This window comes from Equus caballus, chromosome 11 (assembly GCF_041296265.1).
Source record: "Equus caballus isolate H_3958 breed thoroughbred chromosome 11, TB-T2T, whole genome shotgun sequence".
Lineage (NCBI taxonomy): Eukaryota > Metazoa > Chordata > Mammalia > Perissodactyla > Equidae > Equus > Equus caballus.
In genome coordinates, this window is record NC_091694.1 from 1,603,065 (window position 1) to 1,623,835 (window position 20,771).

At 62.8% G+C, this 20,771-nt stretch overlaps 2 protein-coding genes across 5 annotated transcripts; one reads left to right on the forward strand and one right to left on the reverse strand.

Moving 5' to 3' along the window:
- The first annotated feature begins 908 nt into the window (after positions 1 to 908).
- Positions 909 to 11,915, forward strand: FAAP100 (FA core complex associated protein 100). Of its 3 annotated transcripts, XR_011423114.1 has the most exons (11): positions 936 to 1,215; positions 1,418 to 1,536; positions 2,390 to 3,336; positions 4,665 to 4,821; positions 5,694 to 6,466; positions 6,571 to 6,707; positions 7,636 to 7,752; positions 7,985 to 10,000; positions 10,187 to 10,273; positions 10,732 to 10,868; positions 11,245 to 11,915. XR_011423114.1 is itself a non-coding variant. In XM_023651792.2 (10 exons), the coding sequence occupies exons 1-9, from the start codon at positions 1,051 to 1,053 to the stop codon at positions 10,861 to 10,863; spliced, it is 2,634 nt and encodes an 877-aa protein (XP_023507560.2). In that variant the 5' UTR covers positions 909 to 1,050; the 3' UTR covers positions 10,864 to 10,868; positions 11,245 to 11,915. The 3 variants fall into 3 exon arrangements, 1 of the variants encoding a protein (XP_023507560.2); XM_023651792.2 differs by lacking the exon at positions 7,985 to 10,000 and having other exon boundaries at positions 909 to 1,215; XR_002811268.2 differs by lacking the exon at positions 7,985 to 10,000 and having other exon boundaries at positions 10,732 to 10,932.
- A 3,391-nt stretch (positions 11,916 to 15,306) lies between these two features.
- On the reverse strand, positions 15,307 to 20,563 carry FSCN2 (fascin actin-bundling protein 2, retinal). Of its 2 annotated transcripts, none has more exons than XM_001914948.4 (5): positions 19,590 to 20,563; positions 16,729 to 16,885; positions 16,244 to 16,365; positions 15,691 to 15,858; positions 15,307 to 15,551 (listed from the first exon to the last, which is right to left on the reverse strand). In XM_001914948.4, the coding sequence occupies exons 1-5, from the start codon at positions 20,413 to 20,415 to the stop codon at positions 15,346 to 15,348; spliced, it is 1,479 nt and encodes a 492-aa protein (XP_001914983.2). In that variant the 5' UTR covers positions 20,416 to 20,563; the 3' UTR covers positions 15,307 to 15,345. The 2 variants fall into 2 exon arrangements, with proteins under 2 accessions (XP_001914983.2, XP_023507563.1); XM_023651795.2 differs by having other exon boundaries at positions 15,691 to 15,909; positions 19,590 to 20,543.
- Between the last annotated feature and the right edge of the window lie 208 nt (positions 20,564 to 20,771).

A 20,771-nucleotide genomic window follows, 5' to 3' on the forward strand; every position in this document is an offset into this window, starting at 1 on the left:
GGCTTCTCAAAGGAGAGGGGGCGGGTCTTTCACTTTGTAAGCAGGGACGCTCTGGATCTCCCAGTCTCTCCTCCAGAGCTCTTGTTCCCTCTCTGGTTAGCGCCTGTCTCCAAAATGCTAGAGGATGTGGAGAAGGAGCAGCCCCAGTGGGAAGGAGAGGTGTCTTGCCCTGGCTTCACCCTCACCCCCAGCTGATTGCTGGTGAGCCGCCCCGTCCCGAGGCCCAGTCTGTCAGTTTTTTACGGTCCTCTGCCCCCAGCCCAGAATTCTTCCAGCTTACCATTTGTCCCCATTGTCCAGTCGAGCCAACACACCCATGGACAGCTAATATTCAGGCATGGAGAAAGGTGACACTTCTGTTCATGTTTCTCTCACCCCCGCAGTGTCCTGAGGAAGGGGCGGCTCAGCAGCTCAGAGCAAGGAGACCCGTCCCTAGGGCGAGAGTGCCGTGCGCCCCCTTCTTGGACTCCTCCGCAGAATTCAACAGTTCCCCGAAACCCTAGAAAATCGGCTGCTCCGAGAAGACGCGTTCTGCTGGGCGCAGGGGCCCCGCCCCCGCCCTGGGGGAGCCCGCGGACTGGCCGGGTCCCGGAGCTTGCCATGCTTTAGGACGCACGAGCGAAGCGCACGCCCCGCACGGGCGTGGGAGGTGCTGCAGACCCGCAGGGTCTTCCAACAAGGCGCCTCGGGCCGCTCGGAGGACGGACTGGGTGGACCAGCGCAGGCCCGTGGTTTCCCGCGTTGCCTTTAAACACGTCGGCTCTTTCCTAGCTGTTCTGCGTCCACTAGCATGATCGCAGGGGCGTGGCCTTCCAGCCCGCCGGCTAGGGATCCAGCGGGGACCCGCCTCCCGGAGAACAGCCGCGGAGTCCGGGCCCCGCCCCCGCCTCGGCCACGCCCCCGCCTCGGCCCGCCGCCCAGCTTTACGGCGGAGGACGCGCCGCGACGTGGGCGGCCGTGAAGCGCCCCCGCCCCACCCCCGGCATCAGCGTCCCGGAGCGGAGCGGCCTCCCGGCGCCTCCCGCGCTACCCGAGCCGCAGGCCCGCACGATGGCCGACCTCGCGCCGCAGGTTAACTACCTGGCGGGCTTCTGCTGCCCGCTCGGGGGCCTGGCGGCGGGCAAGCCCCGCGTGCTGTGCCTCGGGGCGGAGATCTTCCTGTCCACCGGGAGCGAGCTGGTCTACGTCTACGACCAGGAGGCGGGGCTGCTGACCGTGAGCGCTCGGCCGGGGAGGGAACGGCGGGGGTCCCGGGCGCGGGGAGGGAGGGGGTCGCGGGCCTGGGCCAGGGAGGCGCGGGGTTCCCCGGGCGGGGCTGAGGGGCGGAGCTCCCGCTTCCTTCCGAGGGGCTGGCGCGTTTGAGGAGTTCGTTTAAAACTAAGGGCTCCGTGCTGTCGTCTGCCCCCACGCTGTCCAGGCGGTGTACAGGTTTCCGGGTCAGGTGTGGCACCTGGAGCTTCTGGCCCTTCGCAGGGCGCTTTACGTCCTGTGCGCCCACAGGGGCATCTACTGCATGTCGTTGGACCAGGCGAGCAGGTGAGGATGGTCGCTGGGCGGCACCACTTTGGGCGAGTCCAAATGGTCTCTCTTTGGTGGAGGCCGACCTGGCCTCAGATGAGCTCGCTGTCTCTGATCCGTGGCCGCCCTGCTCTGCTCCGACGCTACCCCTGCGATCTGTACGTTTTGCTTGCTGCTGGATTGGGTTCAGAATGAGCACTCCCCAGCATGGGGCTCAGGTTCGGTTCTGAAGCCTTCGGTGTCCCGGCCAGCCCACAGCACTTGCCTTCTCTAACAGGTTCCTGCTTGCGGAGAATCCTTAGTAAATGGGGTTCAGGCAGCCAAGTCTGCAGCTCGGAGCAGGACCCTGCCCCTTTGGTCCTGTCCCTTGTGTCATGACACACCTTCCAGTGGGTCTCTGGTTGGTAGTCATGGCAAAAGCACCATGAACCCCAAGTCAGTGGTTAGAGAAGCCCAATGTGGAGGAGCCAGGCCCCTCCCAGGCACCAGTGCAGCGCCTTCACACGGCGCCTGCTCACTACTGGCTTAGGACAGAAAGAGGTAGCCAGTGTGAATCACAGATGAGGCCTCAGGGGTCAAACAGTTTTGCACTGATGAGAATTTTTTGTCCACACTCCATTTCTGGAAGCCTTGGTACATCCTGTTATGTGTGTCCCTGGGTGACTGGTGCCAAGTGGAACAGTCCTTGGGGCAGGTGGGAGGCAGTGTGGCAGGCAGGCTGCTCCCTGGGGAGCCTTCCTCACAGTGCTGAGGGGCTGTGACGGTCCCTGAGATCACTCTCTCTGAAGACCCCAGACCCAGCGTGCTTGGTGGTGGGTTGTCTTGAAGAGTGCGTGAAGGTCGTGATGGGTAGTTCCCTGTGTTCTCGCAGGTCTGTGAGCCAGGATGACGGGGACGATGGGGACAGTGAGGACAGTCAGGACGGTGAGTCCCCTTCCCGTATGATCCCTGTGGATCCAGACGCCTGTGTCCTCCATGATGCCACGCTGTGCACTTTCACCGTGCTCGACAATTTGCTCATCACCTTAGCACAGGGCCCCGCCCGGTGGAAGGTGCAGCTGTTCGAGTGTCCCTGTCCAGGAGAGGACCCCCTGCTCAAAGGCCAGATCGGTGAGGTGGAGTTGTCCACCCCCCCAGCTGGGAGTCCGAGAGAGCCTGCAGCCCCCTACTTCCTCCCAGTGCTGTGCTGCATGTCACCGCCAGGCTCCAGAGTCGCACACAGCCACCTGCACGGCTCCAGGGGCTTCACGCTGGAGGAGACCCTCTTTGGGCTACTCTTTGGAACTGATGCCTCCCTCCTGGAGTCACCCGTGATCCTCTGTGGTCTCCCCGATGGCCAGCTTTGCTGTGTGGTCCTGCAGACCCTGGTCACCTCTGGGTTGGCCCCTGGTGACTCGAAGGCTCTTGTCAAGATCCTCCATCACCTGGAGGAGCCCGTCGTCTTCATTGGGGCCTTGAGGACAGAGCCACTGGCTGAGGACGTGGAAGACTCACACTCCGACTGCCTGGTGGCACTTGGTCATCATGGCCGGACACTGGCTGTCAAGGCCAGCTGGGATGAGGCTGGGAATCTGGTGCCAGAGCTGCGGGAGTACTGCCTCCCGGGGCCTGTGCTCTGTGCAGCCTGCGGCGGGGGCGGCCGCATGTACCACAGCACCCCCTCGGACCTCTGTGTGGTAGACCTGGCTCGGGGAGGCACTCCCTGGGACCCCATGCAGCCGGACACGGGCCCAGGAGGCTTGCCCTCTCTGCTGTGTCCAGCGAGCTTGAGTGTCTGCAGCGTCGTCACCCTGTCTGTGTCGTCTAGGGCACCTGAAGGTACGAGCCACTGTTGAAACTTGGAAAACCAACGTCTCAGAGTGGCATCCTTCCTCTGGCATCCTTCTCCCCTGTGAACTTGCTCGTCCTCCCCTCCGCGTCTCGTTCCTGTCTTCCCTAAACCTGACAGAGGCGGCTTCCTCTCACCTGGGTAGCCTCGTGGTTGATACGTCCTGTCTTGGCGTCAGGGGGTGCCTGGTTGTATGTGTCCTGTGTGGGTTTAGGAGCAGGAGGTGTGCTGCAGGAGGTGTGCTGCTCTGCCTAGATGGGGTCTGCACCTGGGTGACCCTGGGGTAAGGGCGTCTCTCCATGACAGGTCTTACGTCGCGGGTAGTGCAGGGGAAATTCGAATTGGTTCAGGTCAAGCCTTACATTCTTCCAAAGGTCAGAACACACCTGCTCCACTTACACGTGGCTGTGAAGGAGCCACCCTGCCTGGAGGGAAGGTGGGCAGGCTGCACCCAGAGCTCCCGGCGTATGCTGTCCCCAGACAGAGCCACGGAGCGTTTTAGCTGTGCTTACCCAGTGCCGGGGGAGAGGGTAGAGCCGCCCTCCCCGCCCGTGAGTGTGCCGTGGGCCTGCCCTGCACCACAGTCCACATACAAGAAATGCTTAAAGGGGAAAGTCCACTGTCCGTCCCATGGGGGAAGAAGACCGCAGGGACAGCAGGGAATGGAAGGGCATAGAGAGCCCACCTGGGCATGTGCCTGTCAGCTCAGGGAGGGGCCTGCCTGTCGGGCTGTTCCTCCTGGGGTGGGGTCAGGGCCTCCACGCTATTGGGCCTGGGGGACAAGCGAGGTCGCAGGAGATAAAGCCTGTGTCCTGGAGAGCTCCCTGGTAACCCAGGAGCGGGAGAGAAGGCAGAATGACGCTAGAGAGGCGGGGGCTTCCAGAAAGGCCCCAGTGGGAGCAGAGTGAGTGCAAGGCGCCTGCCCAGCACTCTCTTCTCTTTGGAAACTTCGGGGCAGCTTTGTTCCAGGTGGCCTGTTGGAGGTCAAGCACGCCCAGCTGACATGGTGGCCTTTTAGTCCCATCCGTGTGAGATGTGCCCAGATACCACCGAGGGCCGCCTCTGTGGCGCTGGCACCCCAAACGGGCCCTTGGGAGCATGTGTTGGGTGAGCGTGGGCAGCGGCTCCACCCAGCCTCTGGCGCCTGTCTGGGCTCTTCGGGGCGTCTCTTCAGGGATGGCTCCAAGGACCCTCTCTTTCTCACTCGGGCACTGACCTTCTGCCAGCACTGGTCTTGCATCCCAGGGGCACTGCTGGGTGCTCCCAGCAGCATGCCGCTCCCGCCTGCCGACCAGGCCCTGCATGTGTCCATTTTCAGGTGGCACTGAGCTCTTGGCCCTGTCTGCCAAAGGCCGCCTGATGACCTGCAGGCTGGACCTGAACTCTGAGACGCCTTCCCCTACCAGAGTGACCGCAGCAAACACTGGCCGAAAAATCAAGGAATTGCTCTCTGGAATTGGCACCGTCTCTGAGAGGTGAGCAGCTGCTCTGCGGCTCGGGCTGAGGCTGGTGCTATGTCCTCAGATGACTGTGTCCGAGGTGGTGGCATCCTGGGTGATGGTCTTGGTCCTGGCCAGGCCTTTTCCTTTGCGTCTGGTCCCCAGCAAGAACCCAGACATCGCATCGCCTGGTGAAAGGCTGCGCTAAAGGCCGGCTGCCTCGTGAGTCGAAAGGGACCTCCATCTTCTCCGACTGCTCCATCTTTTCCCTGTAGGGGCGTAGGGGGCTGCCCGTGCCGATTCTTCAGCCCTCCCCCTGGACCTCCTCTCCTCCCTGCTCTCAGTGAGGGCACCAGCAGCCCTTTTCTCTGACCTGTTCAGAGAGAGAGCAGCTCCTCTCGCTGCCCTCACCTGCCCTCCACGGGCCCGAGGGAGCTTCTGGAGCTCCAGGCGCCTGTGGCTGACAGCTGTTTCTGTAGCGCCTGCCATCCTCCAGGCTATCGTGGTGGTGCTGCTGGGGAGCAAAGGGGCCAACTTAGCAGCTAGCCCCCCCTACCCCTGACCCCAGGCCTCACCTGGCTCGCGTTGTCCTGACCGGGGTGGCAGGCTCCATGAGCTTGCTAGGCTAGGCCAGGCCCACGAGCACAGGCTGCACCAGCTTTGTCCTCTGTCTTCTGTCCTCCTGCTGCCCAAGAGGAGCGGTTGGGTCAGATAGCTGGCAACAGCTTCAAAACGGTTTGGCATGAGCAGGACAAGGAGAGCTGCTCTCTGGGGCGGGGACTTATTCCTCACTTGGTGCTTTTCAGGGAGCCAAGTTCTGGTTCCTTCTGACCCTGGGGCTAGGGGACATTGCACCCACCACAGTGGCTTCTTGCCCTTCCCTTGGGTGGCACATCTGCTCTTTTCAGAGTGTCTTTTCTGAAGAAGGCAGTTGACCAGCGGAACAAGGCTCTGATGTGCCTCAATGAAGCCATGAACGTGAGCTGTGCCCTGCTGTCAAGCCGGGAGGGCCCCAGGCCCATCTCCTGTACCACCACCACCACCTGGAGCCGCCTGCAGCTGCAGGACATGCTTACGGCCACCTGCCTGCTGGAGAACAGCAGCGACTTCAGCCTGGACCGGGGCTGGGCCTTGTGCATCCAGGTGCTCACCAGCTCCCGGACCTTGGAGCTGGACTCGGCCAGCTCAGCGGTCACCTACACCATCCCCGTGGACCGGCTCGGCCCTGGCAGTCGGCGGGAGGTGACGCTGCCCCTGGGCCCTGGCGAGGACGGCATGCTCGATCTGCCTGTGACCGTGTCCTGTGCACTCTTCTACAGCCTCCGGGAGGTCGTGGGCGGGGCCCTCACCCCCTCAGACTGTTCCAAGGACCCCTCCTTGGATATGTGCCCCCTTGATGTCCTGCCTGAGCAGGAGGGCATCTGCCTGCCCCTGAGTGAGCACACGGTGGACATGTTGCAGTGTCTGCGCTTCCCCAGCCTGGCCACACCCCACATGCAGGCCCCCAGCCTGCTCAGCCCAGTCAGTGACCCTGTGGACACCTTCCTGGGAGCTTGCCTTGGGCCAGGCAGCAAGCCGGCTGGACCTGCATCTCTGCGGGCCGCCTACCTGCCTCCATCAGTGGCCGCCATCAAGGTGTCAGCGGAGCTGCTGAGGGCCACCGTGGGGGACAGTTACTCAGGTTGGTGGCGCTGACTGGCTTCCCTCTGGTGTTGAGGCCTGCAGATATGGGGTCGTTCCTTCCAGGATCCACCCAAGCTCATGGCTGGCGCCTCTCCCCTCCAGGCGTGTCCTTATGCTGTGCCACCCTGCAGTGGCTCCTGGCCGAGAATGCTGCTGTGGACATCGTGAGGGCCCGAGCACTGTCCTCTGTGCAGGGAGTGGCCCCAGATGGCACCGACGTCCACCTCATCATCCGCGAGGTAAGCAGAGGGTCGGCTCTCCCGTCTGCGGGGAAACCGGCCTCTACAGCAGCGCTTCTCAGAGCAGGGTCCCTGGGGCCGCAGCATCTCTGGGCCGCTTGAGAGGACTCAGATTCTCGAGGATTCCAAGGCACGCCTCAGTTGGAGGCACAGCTGTATGGGGCAGCCTTGGCCTCAGTCTTAGGTCCCAGTGAGGAATGGCCTGTCCGACACTCCCCACACGTGGGCTCCCACCTCGTGCACTGCTGGAATTCATAGCCGGGTCCCCAGTGCTGCTCCTTGACGGTTTGTACCCCAGGAGCAGCACAGACCGTTGTCAGCATCTGAGGCACTAAACTTCTAGAGCACCAGGGGGCTCTAGGCCTGTCCTAGAAGCCGCTTACAGGGCCCCCCAGCCCCGCCCCCAGCCACTGGGGTCATGTCCAGCAGACCCTGGCTTTGTAATGTTGCAGGCTCTCGCAGAGCATCCCAGGAGGCCAAGACACACATCCCTGAGGGCTGGGTGGGGGCTGCCCCTGCACAGCCCTTTCGGGCCAGGCCGAGACCAGGCCAGCGTGTCTAGGTTGGGGGGTCCCCGGGCCCTGATTCTGGGGCCTGGCCGGGGGGGGGGGCAGTCATTTCCTCCTGGAGTGAGTGCCGTGGTCGGCATGGTGTTCTTCCTGGGCACACACTTCCAAATGAGCAGATTTGCTGCTGGTTGGCTGGCTGTTCTTCAGGGGGGAATTAACATTGAGGGGGAGGAGCAGGTCCGGGAGCCGTTTTGTGCCCAGCTTTGCCCACGCACAGGGTGCAGAGGGGCCGCCCAGGCCAGGGCATTGGGGCCCTAGGGCTTCACCTGCTCCTTTTGGCTCGGAGGCTCCTGTCGTTCCAGCCACTCTTGGGCTGGGCAGGGCTTTGGACAGGCAGCGAGGTTCCTCATGTGTTGCAGGTGGCGGTGACCGACCTGTGTCCGGCAGGGCCTCTCCAGGCCGTGGAGATCCAGGTGGAGAGCTCCTCTCTGGCCAACATGTGCCAGGCTCACCACGCTATCATCGGGCGTATGCAGGTGTGTCAGTCCGTTCTGGGCTCCGTGGGGAAGTCTGCTGGGTGGTGGGAACATGGGACCATGGTGGTCTGTGGCTACCTGCCACAGGGGTCGCAGGACAACCCCTCCACCTCCTCTCTTGGCTCCCACATGCACGTGTCGTGCAGGTGAGCTGCGGGAGCTAGGAGGCGTGTGGCAGAACTTTGCTGCTTATCCCCCAGTGATAGACACTGCCCTCTGTGTGTTCCATCAGCTCCTAATGCAGCTGTGAAGCCACATGGCCAGTAGATTAAAGGGAGGTGTTTCCAGCTACTACCTCCTATGTTCAGCTGGAGGTTTCTGCACTTGCCTGGCCGAGCAGAGGCCCCACGGAGAGGCTATGCCCTCGGGTCAGACACCCTGGGCGCAGATCCCTGGACAAAGTACGTGCTCGTGTGAGCCTCCATGTCTTTGCCAAGAAAGCAGGAGTTGGTGGCCATCCCCGGCAGCCCTGGGGCCCTTCCGCCACCTGGCTCAGGAGCAGACTGCTGCACTGCCCTCCCGGGGCCGCCTGGGCCACGACTGCCAGATCTGAGAGGGTCCTTGTCTTCCAAATGAAAGTCTGTCAGTTGGTGACCTGAGCAGGACACAGCCCTGCCTTCAGGATCGGGCCGCCTGTCCTCTGCCACCTGTTCTGACCGTGTGGCCTTGGCCTCACAGAGGGGCTGCAGTGGCCGCTGTCAGCCCATTACGATGATTTGTCCCGAGTGTGGTCTGTGCATTGGTCTCTCCTGCACCTTGCTATCAGTGCTCGTTCCCAGGCCCCACCCCGGACCCTGAGAATCAGAGGACCTGAGAGCTGAGCTTTAACAAGGATCTGAGGGCTGTTGTTCAAGACCCACTGGAACTGAGCTGCAATGGGACGCCCTGCACCAGCCTGGGTGGGTGCCACTCGACAGCTGAGATGGGTGACCCTGATGATCATGTCACGTGGCACTGTGACCCCACTGAGACCCTGATGACCATGTCACACAGTGCCGTGACCCTGCTGTGACTCTTATGCTCTGGTTACCCAGCACTGTGACTGTCACCCTGCTGAGATCACAGTGCCATGGTGAGCCTGCTCAGGAATTTAGGCCTGAGCACTTTGAGTCATCAAGGTGGTCTCTGGGGCAGTGGTACCACTTGTCAGGGCTCTGCCCACTAGGGACACCCATTCCCCAGAATGGGTCCCTCTCCCTGCCGAGAGCAGAGCTCCAGCACCTGCATTTCTCTGCCCCAGAGAGGAGCCACGTGCATCATTGGCATGCTCTCCCTGGGCCTGGAGTGTTGGGCCATCTGCAGACTGTGCCAAGTGTGGCGGCCACGAGGTGGACAGTAGCGTGAAGCCGGGGGAAGGAGCGTGCTGAGCGGACTTCCAGCAAGAAGCAGGGGGTGGTTAGTGTCCTGGGGCAGCCGTGACAAAGCAGCACAGATGGGGCACGAACAACAGGAAAGCGGGGCTGGAGGCTGGCAGTCCGCGATCTGGGTGCCAGCAGGGTTGGTTCCTCTGAGGCCTCTCCGTGGCGTGCAGACAGCCGTCACCTCCCTGTGTCCCTATGTGGTCATCCTTCTGTGCATGTCTGTCTCCTAATCTCTTCTCATGAGGACACCAGTCAGATTGGCTTAGGGCCCAGCCACGACCTCACTAGCCTCATCACCAGCAGAGACCTTGTCTGTGAACACAGTAGTGTGCTGAGGTACTGGACTTGGGGCTTCTGCGTGTGAACGCCGGCGGGCACAGCTCAGCCCCTGATAGTGCTGTAGACGCTCCCCGGATGGGGGTCCACGCGGGCCTCACACCTGTCCGTCCTCCATCAGCCAACGCCGAGCTCTGTGTTGTGGGGGTTCCTGTAACAGCATTCGTCACCTGGCCACATGGAACAGTCAGGACCCTGCCAGGTGTGCAGTGTCCACCATGGGCCGGCCCCTCCTGCTGCCCATCAGGGTGTCGGGATCTCTTCTCAGCACTTTGTTCCCAAGGCCAGTGGGGGCCTCGCTGCCTAGAGCTGCCTGGGAGCTTGGGTCTGAGCTCCAGGAGCCGCCGGGCTTCCTCCAGAAAGCGGGATGTGGAGCAGCCTCTGCGTGGGCCGTGCTGAGTGGATCCGCCAGGGGGACAGCTCCGGGGGCCGCCTGAGACGGGGCAGGAGGAGCGGGCACTGAGGCCTGAAGCTAAAGATGGGAGAAGGGGTGGCTCTGTGGGGCCGAGGCGGTGGGGAGCAGAGGGGAAAGGCCTGAAACTTTCTTCCAAGTAAGTCACCATTGGGTTAGGCCCTGCCGTTGGAGTGGGGACACAGCAGAGATGACACAGCGGGGTGAGGTGGGGGGCTGAGATGGAGGCTGCAGGGGAGTGGCAGGGCCATCTGGCTCTGAGGCATGGAGGGTAGGCGGCGGGAAGCGCTTTCTCTCCAGTGACCTGCCCCTTGTGTCCCCCCAGCGGATGGTCGTCGAGCAGGCCGCCCGGGGCTCCAGCCCACCTGACCTCCGTATGCAGTATCTCCACCAGATCCAGGCCAACCACGAGGTGAGGCCCCCATGGGTCCCGTCCCCTGAACCTCCCACCACTGCCTGGGCTCCTCTGGGGACACACGCAAGCACTCGGGTGTCGCCCAGTCCAGCAGGGCCTGCGCTGTCCTCACAGCCAAGTCAGGGGTGTGGGCTCGGCTCCCCTTGTGGGGCCGGTGGGGCAGGGTAGGTGCAGTCACTTCTGTCTGGGCCCACTCCTCCTCCCTGCGCCGCCTTGGCTGGGACCCTTGTCTCACCTGGGGAGGGTGTCTCCCCTCAGCCCAGCAGCTCTCCTGTCTTGAGGGGCCTTCGGGGCCAGGCTGCATGTCCCATGCTGTAGGGTCACAGATAAGTGTTCTTCCTGTACCACCGACCCCTCCCAAGTAGGATTTATGCATGGTTGGCATCCCCCAGAGGAACCCAGTGACATGCCCAGTGGGAAGGTGGCCTGAGCCATTGCCACCTGCCCCCCTGCAGATGCTGCTGCGGGAGGTGCAGACCCTGCGTGACCGGCTGTGCACGGAGGACGAAGGCCACTCCTGCGCCACCGCCGAGAAGCTCCTGCAGCTGTACAGGCAGCTTCGCAGCCCCAGCCTCCTCCTGTTGTGATTCAGGTCGGCCCTGCCCCTTCCAGCCACTCACAGTGCCTTCGTGGTTTTACAGAGAAAAACCTGGAATGTGAGAGACTACTTCTTGCTCATGACCCAGGAGGCACATGTTGGCCTGGTCACAGCCAGGGAAAGTTAGGGGGCAGGATGGGGTTGGCCAGTGCACAGCGTAATGCAGGGTACCTGGTCCCCTGCATGGCCACTTGGCTGCCCTCATGCATGTGTGTGCTCGGCGGAAGTGAAGTGTGAAGTGAGTTGTCCCAGGGCAGCCTGGGTGGCATCTGAGCCCCCTGAGCACCAGGCTCTGCCCTCACTCATCCTTGTTCCCCCTTCCCCAGTTCCTGTCTTCTGTTCACATCACTCCTTTCCTTTCCTCCAACAGCTGCCCACAGCCTCCTCACACGACCTGGTGGTCACTGCTGGGCAGTCTCCCACCCGGAGTGCTGGGCTGGATCAGCGACATCCCCTCTGCTCAGAAGTCAGGCCCAGGACACAGACCCTGGACCCCAAAGCAGGAGCGTTGTTGCCTGAGCGGCCTGCAGAGGCCATGGAGGAACAGGGTTTCTGGAGTTAGGACTTGGGGCGGGTTTGTATCCATTCCCACCCCTCTGCCCCGAGCGCGGGGCTGCCCCTTCTAGCGACACGCCCCTCCCCCCCGAACCTCCCATCCAGCTCAGGGCACCTTGCCCTGCCACTCTGCAGCAGCTGGGGCCACCAGGTGTGAGGGCGCCTCCTGTGACTGAAGCACAAAAATGGCCGGGGGGCGGGTGGGGGGAGCTCACGGAAGTGCCCAGTGGCCTCCGGTGGCCTGTGGCCAGAACACTCAACAACTAGGTGCCTCCAGCTATGGCTGCACCCAGCACCAAGCACTGCATTGTTGCCAGGGCCCCTCAGGGTGGGCGCAGCCCCACAGCCCTCCCTCAGCCTGGGCAGCAGCCTGGCTCAGCTCTGGTGCTGGCGTTCTCGGCATCTGGGGAGGTGACAGTGCTCTCCTGTGGTGCGTGCGGGATCCCCCTGTGAGGCCCCCCACCCACATTGACCCTTTGTGCTGAACTGCTTCGTCTTCTGGTTTTTTACTCCTCCCTCAGTCCGGTGGCACCTTTGACCTGGATTCCTGGGTGCCCCCAGCTCTTTAGCGCCTGAATGAGCCCTGCACTGGCCTCTCCGTGGCCTTGGGGCCAGTAGGGAGTCCCCAGCACTGGGGCCAAGCCCACAAATGAAGTGGTCGCTGCAGCAGCCATCCTGCCGATCAGGGCACGAGAGTCCCTCCCAGGGAGGACCAAGGTCACCTCCTTGTCACCCTCCACAGAGGGAGGGGGGCTGGCAGGTGCTTCAAATCAGTCTGGGAGAGTGGGTGGTCGCCACACAGACCCCACGATGGAGGGTTCTCCAGGGCGGGAGCGAGGGTGGGAGGGAGGCCCCCTAGTATTGCCCCCTGTGTGCTAGGAGCAGCCGTGGCAGCTTCCTTCAAGCAAGGGGGCTCACCTCCAGCCTCTGCTGGCTCACGGTGGTCCTTCTGCAGCCTAGAGCACTGCTGTGGCCCGGCCTGGCCCAGGGAGGGCCTGTACCCCCTTAGCAGCCCTGTTTCCAGCTGTTTTCCAAGGGTCGTCTTCCTGTCGCCTGAGTGCCACGGGGAGAATGGAGTGGCCAGGCCAGCCCACAGAGGCCCCAGAATAGACCGTTCTTTGTGAGTGGACAGAGGACAGCACTCTCAGGGCCTGTGTCTGCCCACCTTGGAGAAAGAGCCTTGCCCCACAGCCCCCGACTCGCCACACAGGCTGCAGGGAGCCCAGAGCTGACAGATCTGGGTCTTGGTCACCTGCAGGGCTTACCTACCCAGAGGCCAGCCAGCCGCCCCAGGTCATGGAAGCTGCAGGAGACTGATGGGGATGCCACCTGCCCCCTGCGATGCTCCCCAACCAGGTCTCGGCCCAGAGCAGTGACACTGTCCAACTCGGTGAGCCTCAGCTGTGTAGGGGGCGGTGGGCACCAACGTGGTGTGTGAAAGAGCAGCATTGGGACCATCTCCCCAGGCACTGGGTGCTCGATTGGTCGCCCTTGGTCCCCACCGTGCAGCTCCTGACACAGGCTCACGTGGTGGCCCCACAGCTAAGACAGCGTCCCTGGCCCACCTGGGCCTCTGCTGGCTCATTCAGGGATAACCCTCTCGAGGCGTTGGTGCTGGTCTGTCTGAAAAAAACGAGGCCTTTGAGGTACGGAGCAGGGGCAGTGGTGGGAGGGCCACTCCTCCTGCCTGCTGGCCAGAGGCCCCTGCGTGGTGTGGGCACGGTGGCAGCAATTCAAGGCAGACTGCCACGTTAAGGGTGCACGTCGTAATCTCCAGAAAAGGAGAAAAACTACATGAACACCTAAAAAGCCAAGAGGAGGTAAAATGGCGTAACGAGAAAAAGGTGATAAATCAGAGAGGAGGCAGAAAGGAAGGACAGGACAAACAGCAAAGAAGCTGCAGGGTGACAGGCTCACCCCGGCCGTGACACTTCACTCTGCCGCCTGCGCGAACCTGCCCGAAGCCCACAGACCAAGGGGCAGGGTGGAGGCCTGAGGCCACACAGTGGGCGGCAGGCAGCAGATCCACAGGGAGCTGCTTGGGGAGCCACCTGGACCACAACCAAGACCTAGGAGCCCTCACCTGCTTGGATGTCCTTCTGAGTGCCCCCCCAGCCACTCAGTGTGCGGTCTTCCCGCAGAGCAGGATGAGCACCACGCCGGACACGGGGCGTCCCTTTGCTGATCCCTGCTGTGGGAGGCCCCAGGCTGGCCCTCATGGGCCATCTACACTGAGTTCTGTGTCCCCTGCATGCAGCTCCCACCCGCCTTAGCCTCAGTGTGTCCCTCTCCTCTGTCCAGTCCTGGCCTTTATTCCCCACCCCAGCTGGCCTCTCCTGGGGACCCCTAGACGCTCTCCCGTGCCTCCCCTCTGCAGCCGCTGCCCCAGCCTGTGCAAGCTCCACTCAGCAAGTGTCTGAGGCCACATGCACTGTCTGGCTGAGGTCAGCAAGAGGGAGACCCCTTCTCAACACCCTGCAGCGTCAGGGGAGCTCCAAAGGGCACGGGTGGGAGCGACTTGTGTGATTCCAGGCCTGGTGCCCAGCAGGTGGGCCACCAGCCCTCCTGCCCCAGACGCCACCAGGGGGCAGTGCACGCCGAGGCTGAGGCAGCCACCTGTCTTCCAGGGGCCGGTTGGACTTTGGCATCTGGTTCTTGCAGGTTTAACAAGCTGGCCTTGGACCAGCCAGCCCCCTCAGTCTCAGCCCTTCTTTGTCCCTAAGGGGAGAGGAGAGCAGCGAGGCCAGGAGCAGGCTGGGGGGGACCCAGTTGGTCCTCCCTGCCCCCAGGATGCCTCTCAGCCCCCTCCTCTCCTCCCTGGCCTTGCAGGTCTGCTCTCCCCTGGGATCGCTGTGCCCCTCTCCCTGCCTCCCTCCTTTCTCAAAGCACCCCAGCCCCAGCTGACCCTCTCCTCCGCCCACGCTGGCCACACTCAGGCAGGCCTGCTTCAAGCAGGTGCTGCCTGGGGTTGGGAGAGGGGGTGGGTGTGGGGAAGGGTGGCAAGGGCATCTGCATTCATGGTCGCACCCTCCCTCCAGGCTCTAGGCCTTCCTCAGGCTGTCTCCCACCTCTGATGGCCCAGGTCACCTAGCATGTCCAAGAGGCATTGGCCTGGGTGGGGGTCCTTGGGGGCTGAGGAATTCTAGGTGCTGGGTGGTGGGGAGACGTGGGTGAACCATAGGTTTGTCTCATCTTCCACCCAGGCCATAGGGCCACCAGCCTGCTTTGGGCAAGGCGAGTGAGGACTCTCCTCATCTGTTGGGGGTTGGGGGGGCAGGCAGGGGAGTGCCTTGGCCTGAGAGCCACATGTGGGTTGAGGCTGGGGGTGGGAGGCCTGGAGCCCCCTTCCTGGGCTAAGAGGGGTTCTATTTGGGAGGGGTGGGGGGGTCACTTCTCCATCAGGTGTTTCCCAGATCCTCTAGGACTCTGTTCCTGGGAAAGAGAGCAGTGAGATGCTCCACGGAGACGTGCTCCCCCCAAAGACCCTCTAACAGGCCTGACTTGCCAGGGCCACAGACCGGGCTTCTAGCTGTCCCACCTAACTCCTGGTCCCGCTGAGTGGAGCAGGGGTCTTCTCCCTCGGTTTTGGGGAGGAGGTGTATGGCAAGGCATGGGGGGGGGGGCCCGGAAAGGGGAGTGCAGGGCAGAACAAGAGGCGGCTCAGGGCTGTGGCTGTCCAGGATTGGGGGAGGGGAGCACTCAATTGGCTCAACCCTTCCCCCAGACAAGCCCCCCTCCTTGATTTTCCGGGCATGAGGATGGAGAGGTTGACCACCACAGGAACTCTAGGGCAGAAGAGGCCCGGCCTGTGGCCGGAGATGCAGACCCTCCGCACACACCCTGCCCCGCTCCGATCGGTGCCATCGAGCCGCTGCGTCACTGAGACGGTTTAATGGGGGACAGGCGGGCCCGGTGCTCAGTACTCCCAGAGCGCGACCCCCGCCGGCGCGTCCGCGTCCGCGCGCAGCAGCCCCGAGGCGCCGCCGCGCAGATACTTGCCGCTCCGGGTGCGGATGGCCAGGCGGCCGCGCTCGCGGAACTCGAAGAGGAAGTCCTCGGCGCGCTGGCCGTCGCTGCACACGCTGCCGTGGCTGCCGGTGTGCCAGAACCCGCCGCCGCGGCCTGGGGGTGGGGAGGGGTCGGCGGGGCCCGCTCGCTCCCCCGCCCTGCCTGCCGTGCCTCCATCCCGCCCTGTGCAGCCACCCGCCCCGCCCCACTCATTCCACGGCCCCACGCCCCCTGCGGTCCGCCCCATCCGCACCTCGGATCTGGTAGGCGCCATCGCTGAAGCTCAGGTGGAAGACGTCGTAGACGGAGCGGTTGGTGTCCAGCTGGTTGGAGCCGCGGCGCTGGCAGACGAAGCCGTCCAGGCCGCGCAGCACGAGGATGGGCCGGTTGATCAGCTTGAGGATGAACTCCTCGTCCTCGCCTGGTGGGAGAGCGGGCTGAGGGGCGGTAGGGCGTGGGGGCATACCCGGGGCTCCCCTGGAAGAGTTGCAGGCTCCGACGCCCAGCTTGTGGGCCAGATCTACCATTGTCACTGCCTTAGGTCACCTTGACAAGTGGCCTGCTGCCACTGAACCCCGGGTTCCCCAAGTGTGCAGCGGAGGTCTGGGCACTCTGGGATTTAATGGCTCCCCCCACGTCCAGAACGATTATCTTGACCAGCAAGTATGACTATTGCCAGGGGCAGCAGCAGGTCCGTGGGGAGCCGGAAGGATCAGCTCTTGGTGGAGACAGGATCTCTGAGCAGGTGCTGTCCCTGGGCAGGGAGCCCAGTCCCAGTTCCCCCAGGGCAGGTGGGGAGTGCTCACCCACAAAATCACTGATGGCCGCCAGCTGCCCATTCTTCTTCATGCACACATAGCGTCCGTTACTGGCCTTGAGGGCCACCCGCCGGCCACGCCACTCCATCTCAAACATGGTGTTGGCAGAACTGGAGGGGGCGGGGCAAGGTACTCTCAGAGCAGCAGGACATGGAGGCTCAGGGTCAGGCCTCCCCATCCCCTTCTGGTCCAGTACCACCCCCACGGGGAGGGACAGACCCTTGCCTTCCACTGACACACCCACCACTATTAAGAACTGCCCCTCACCCCTGTGGGCATTCTTCCCTGGCTGGGCTGCAACCACGGTCTTCGTGGTTGAGGTGGAGGTGGGGTGGTGGTAGAGGTGGTGGTGGTTATGGAGGTGATGGTGATGGTAGTGGAGGTGGAGATGGAGGTGGTAGTGATGATGGTAATGGTGGTGATGGTGCTGCTGGAGACGGAAGTGGTAGTGGAGGTGGGGGTGGTGCACTCACACTTGTGTGGCTGTGGCCTGGATGCCCCCGTGGGTGACCAGGGTCCAGTAGCCCCCAGTGCTAGAATAGAAGGTGCACTTCTTTGTCTCTTGGTCAATTTGCATCAGGAAGGTCTCATGATCCAGTTCTTCATCTTGGTTGGCTGAGACGTTGACCCCTGGAGGAGGAGATGGGAAGCCCCTCACGCCTCTCCCTGAGTGGGATGGGGAGCAGAGGGGTGGGGAAGCATGCTCTTGGGGCAACCCTGAAACCAGAGGGGGTCTCATCTAGAACCCTCTGGACTTTGGAGGGCACCTCTCAGAGGGTCGAGGAGCCCTGCCCCTAGGGCCATGTAGCCACATTGGGGACCCTCCACACTGCTCCCTAAAGGTCCTTGACCCAGCTGCTACCATAGCCCCAGGAGCCAGTCCGTTCCGTGCTGGCAAATCCCCCGCCTCTGCTAATCGTCAGGTAATCTGCTTGCTCCCGCTCTCTCGACCCAGGACTTAGACCAGCCTCTCTTTATACCCGCCCCTAAGCCACTGGGCGGGCACAGTAAGATCTCTGTTCTTCCCCATGCCATGGCCCAGGACACAGCCGGGGCCTGGGGCCCACTCCCGGGCACTGGGCAGGAGCTGGCCCCCTATTACCTCCCCAGCCCCTCATGCACATATGTGTGGTCTCCCAGAAGCCCTGGGGAGGGCAAGGATACCCGGGGCTCAGCCTGGGGTTCTTGGGAGGGCAATGGAAGGGACATCCATGCCCAGGGTGGGGGGCAGCCGACAGGCACTAGAGCCTCCCCCAGTTTCTTCCCGTAAACCCTGTCCCTGTTTCCATGGCAAGTGGCCACTCCAACTGATGTGGCAGATCACAGACCTCTCCACAAGGCCACTCTGTCCAGCTAGGGGAGCAGGAGGGATGGGGGCAGAGCCCCATCAGGGGCTGAGGGTCGGGGCCAGATCCTGTCCAACCTTCGAGAAGGAAGGACGGGCACCAGGCAGGGCCTGTCATGGACAGGGCGGGACCTCTCACCCTTCACCAGCTCCCGAAGGCTGCTGCTCACAAAACCGCCCCAGGCTGGGCTCTGTCTCCCCCTCACACGGGCCACTGCTCAGAGGGAAGGCAGCAGCCTGGCATTTTCACCGCCATCCTCACCATCTGTCAGCAGTACTGAGCTAAGTGAGCTGCTGCTGCTGTGGGACCGCCATGAGCAGTCACAAAACAGTCCTTGGCTCGCTGGCACTTATAGTCTGTGGGGAGCGATAGACAACAAGAACCGTGTCCAGCACCCAGGGATGCTGTGGGCCTTGGCCAAGGACAGCCTCACAGACAAGGTGACGTTGAAGCAGACCTGAGGAGGTGAGGGAGCCATCCCTAAAGGTACTGAGGGAGGAGCGAGGCCAGGGGCTGTGCGCCTCGACTGCCATCTCTGAGGCCAACCTTGTTGGTGTCCCCAGCGTTGCCCCCGTGCACCTCCTCCAGACAGGATGTGGCCCAGGGGCTCCATCTCACACAGTCATCTGCTTCTAGGGCCCTGACCTCAAGGTGGGAGAGGCACAGGGAGTCCTGGTTAGGGCAAGCAAAGAGCACACATCCACTTCCCTGGGAGGCATTGGTTGATCGGTGGAGGTGTGAAGAAGAAAGGGTGTCTGTGGCATTTACGCGAGAAATTTTCTTACTCCTGAAAAGACACAAGAAGAGGCAGTGCTCCTCTTTCCTCTGGACTTTGTGCTGTGTAGATGTGAGGGCTGGAACAGCAGCAGCCATCTTGTGACCACAAGACGCCAGCCTGAACTCAGAGCTGTCCCAGGAGAGTGGTTCCACGAGAAGGAAAGAGTGGAGGACTTTAGTGACACTGCTGAGCTGGTGATGGTGCCCTGCCTGGGACCCCACCACCCCGTGCCTCCAGATTCCTCTTTATACGAGGTAATCAATGTCTTCATGGCTTGAGCCAGTTTGCAGCCATTTTTCTGTTACTTGCAGCAACAGACGGTGACTGCTGTGCTGCTGTCAGCACCACCGCGTCAGCAAGGCTGGCAACAGGTGTGGCAGAAACAAGCAGCACAAAGAAAGACATTGGGAGGAGAAAACAGGTAAGCTTCAGTGCTCGCAGACACCCCAGGGCAAGAAGACAAGTTTGGGTTTGGAGGCTGCTTGGCCAGGAAGATGACCTGGATCAAGGTACCACCACTCGGGCTGCCTTGGGATCTAGGGGCACCACTCCCTCCTCCCCGAGGAACGAGATGCAGCATCCTGCTTCTTCGCATCACTGGTTGTCAAGCCAACATCTGAACATCTGTGGCGCTGGGTCATACACCGTCAGCCTTATTGCAGGGGAAGTGGGGAGGCGAACGGGGCTACCTCCAGCTTCTACCGTGGGAGGCGGATTTGGTCCTTAGTGGGAGATTCCCCATCAAAGAGATGGGGTCAGTTGCAGGGTGATCCAGAGAATGAAAATGGTCCATATAGCCACTGTCCCTCACCACCACAGCCATCTCCATCACCAAAACCACCACCATCATCACCATCGTCGACACCACCACTGTCACCAGCAGAACCACTAGCACCATCTCTGTGGTTACCATCTGCTCCACCACCACCCTTACAGCCACAGACCACACTGCCACCACAAGTCTCGCTCGCTAGCTGCACACGTACAGAGACCTCTGTGTGCAGCATCTCCTTTGACTCTCACAGAGGAAGCTCTTCCACACCGTTGCCCACATTTTACTGACACACCAACCATATGGGCCTGGGCCCATGGTCCACCCACCTGCACTGTGTACCGCCACAGGTGTCCCCACCCCCAAGGACAGAATGCCTCATCCCCGTGTGACCTGCACACTGAGGTCAGCATGGCCGGCCCCGCGGCGGCCCGTTACCTTGCCTCACAGACACATAGCGGTGGTTGGCAGCCACTAGCACCACCTGCGGGGGACTCTCCTCCAAGTCGAAAAGCTCGTCCTTGCCGGGCCGTGTGTTGCGTCCAGCCCTGAGCGTGCCAGCGGGCCCCACAGGCGCCAGGTATCGGCCATCGCAGTCCTTGAAGGCCAGCTTGCCTGCCTTGAACTCGAGCGTGTAGCGTGCGCGGGCCTCAGGCTCCCAGACGAGGCGGCCGTCGCTGCGCAGGTAGCGGCTGTCGCAGGACTTGAGGCAGTACTGCCGGTTCTGGAAGATGAGGGTGATGAGCGCGTCCACGCCCCACGGCGTGTTGCTGTCTGCCGCGATCTCGTCCTCCTGTGGGCACAGGTGCGCGTAGCGCCGCCGGCTCACGCTCCGCAGGTGAGCTTGCGGGTGGATGGCCAGGTGCACGGTCCACAGCTCGGCCGGGGAGATGGCCGTGGCAAAGCACGACAGCTGGTCTTCGGTGCCCCCGAAGAAGCGGCCGTGCGGCTCCGACTGCAGTACCCAGCGCCCGTCCGGCTGTGGCAGGACCAGGAAGCGGCAGTCTCGGCTCGGTTGCTCTGCCTCGCAGGCCACGCGACCGTCCTCCTCGGCCGACAGGTAGCGGCCCAGGTGGCTGCTGCGGAACAGCACGGCAGTGCCCTGCCCTGGGTCAGGCTCCAGCACCCACATCTGCTTCCTCTTGAGGCTGGGTGCCGAGGCGTTGACCTTGAAGCCAAAGCTCTCCGCTGTCAGGTAGCGGTCAGCGTCATTGACAAGGCCAAACTGGATCTTCAACACCTGGTGCAGGCCATTGGTGGGCATCTTCAGGACTGGCCCAGGTCCCCAAAGGGGCCTGGGAAGCTCTCTCTGAGTGCTCACGGCCCCCGAGGTCCCCCGGAGGCCCAGTGTGACTGGGCTGGCCCTCGGCCCCCAAGCCTGGCTGGCGTCATGGACCCGCTGCCTGCTCGCACGCCACCTCTGACCAGTGGCCGTGGGCCCAGGCAGCTCTTACATGGCTAGCGGGCAGCAGAGGGCGGGTGGGAGGGCGGATCAGAGCTGTGTCGGCTTAAGAACGGCGGCTGCCTTTCATTACCCCAGCTTGGATTTCAGCCACTCCCGAACCGCACCAGGGGCCGGAGCCCAGGGCCTGCAGGGCTGGAGAGCACCGCGCGCGGCGG

What these genes read in the sequence shown, in the direction of transcription:
- FAAP100 (XM_023651792.2), top strand. Translation starts at nt 1,051, where the DNA reads ATGGCCGACCTCGCGCCGCAGGTTAACTACCTGGCGGGCTTCTGCTGC. An exon ending in TCGTTGGACCAGGCGAGCAG is followed by an intron (nt 1,537 to 2,389) that starts GTGAGGATGGTC and finishes GTGTTCTCGCAG; the next exon opens with GTCTGTGAGCCAGGATGACG. An exon ending in CTATCATCGGGCGTATGCAG is followed by an intron (nt 7,753 to 10,186) that starts GTGTGTCAGTCC and finishes GTGTCCCCCCAG; the next exon opens with CGGATGGTCGTCGAGCAGGC.
- FSCN2 (XM_023651795.2), bottom strand. Translation starts at nt 20,415, where the DNA reads ATGCCCACCAATGGCCTGCACCAGGTGTTGAAGATCCAGTTTGGCCTT. An exon ending in CTATGTGTCTGTGAGGCAAG is followed by an intron (nt 16,886 to 19,589) that starts GTAACGGGCCGC and finishes CTCCTCCTCCAG; the next exon opens with GGGTCAACGTCTCAGCCAAC. An exon ending in TGGCGCCTACCAGATCCGAG is followed by an intron (nt 15,552 to 15,690) that starts GTGCGGATGGGG and finishes CCCCACCCCCAG; the next exon opens with GCCGCGGCGGCGGGTTCTGG.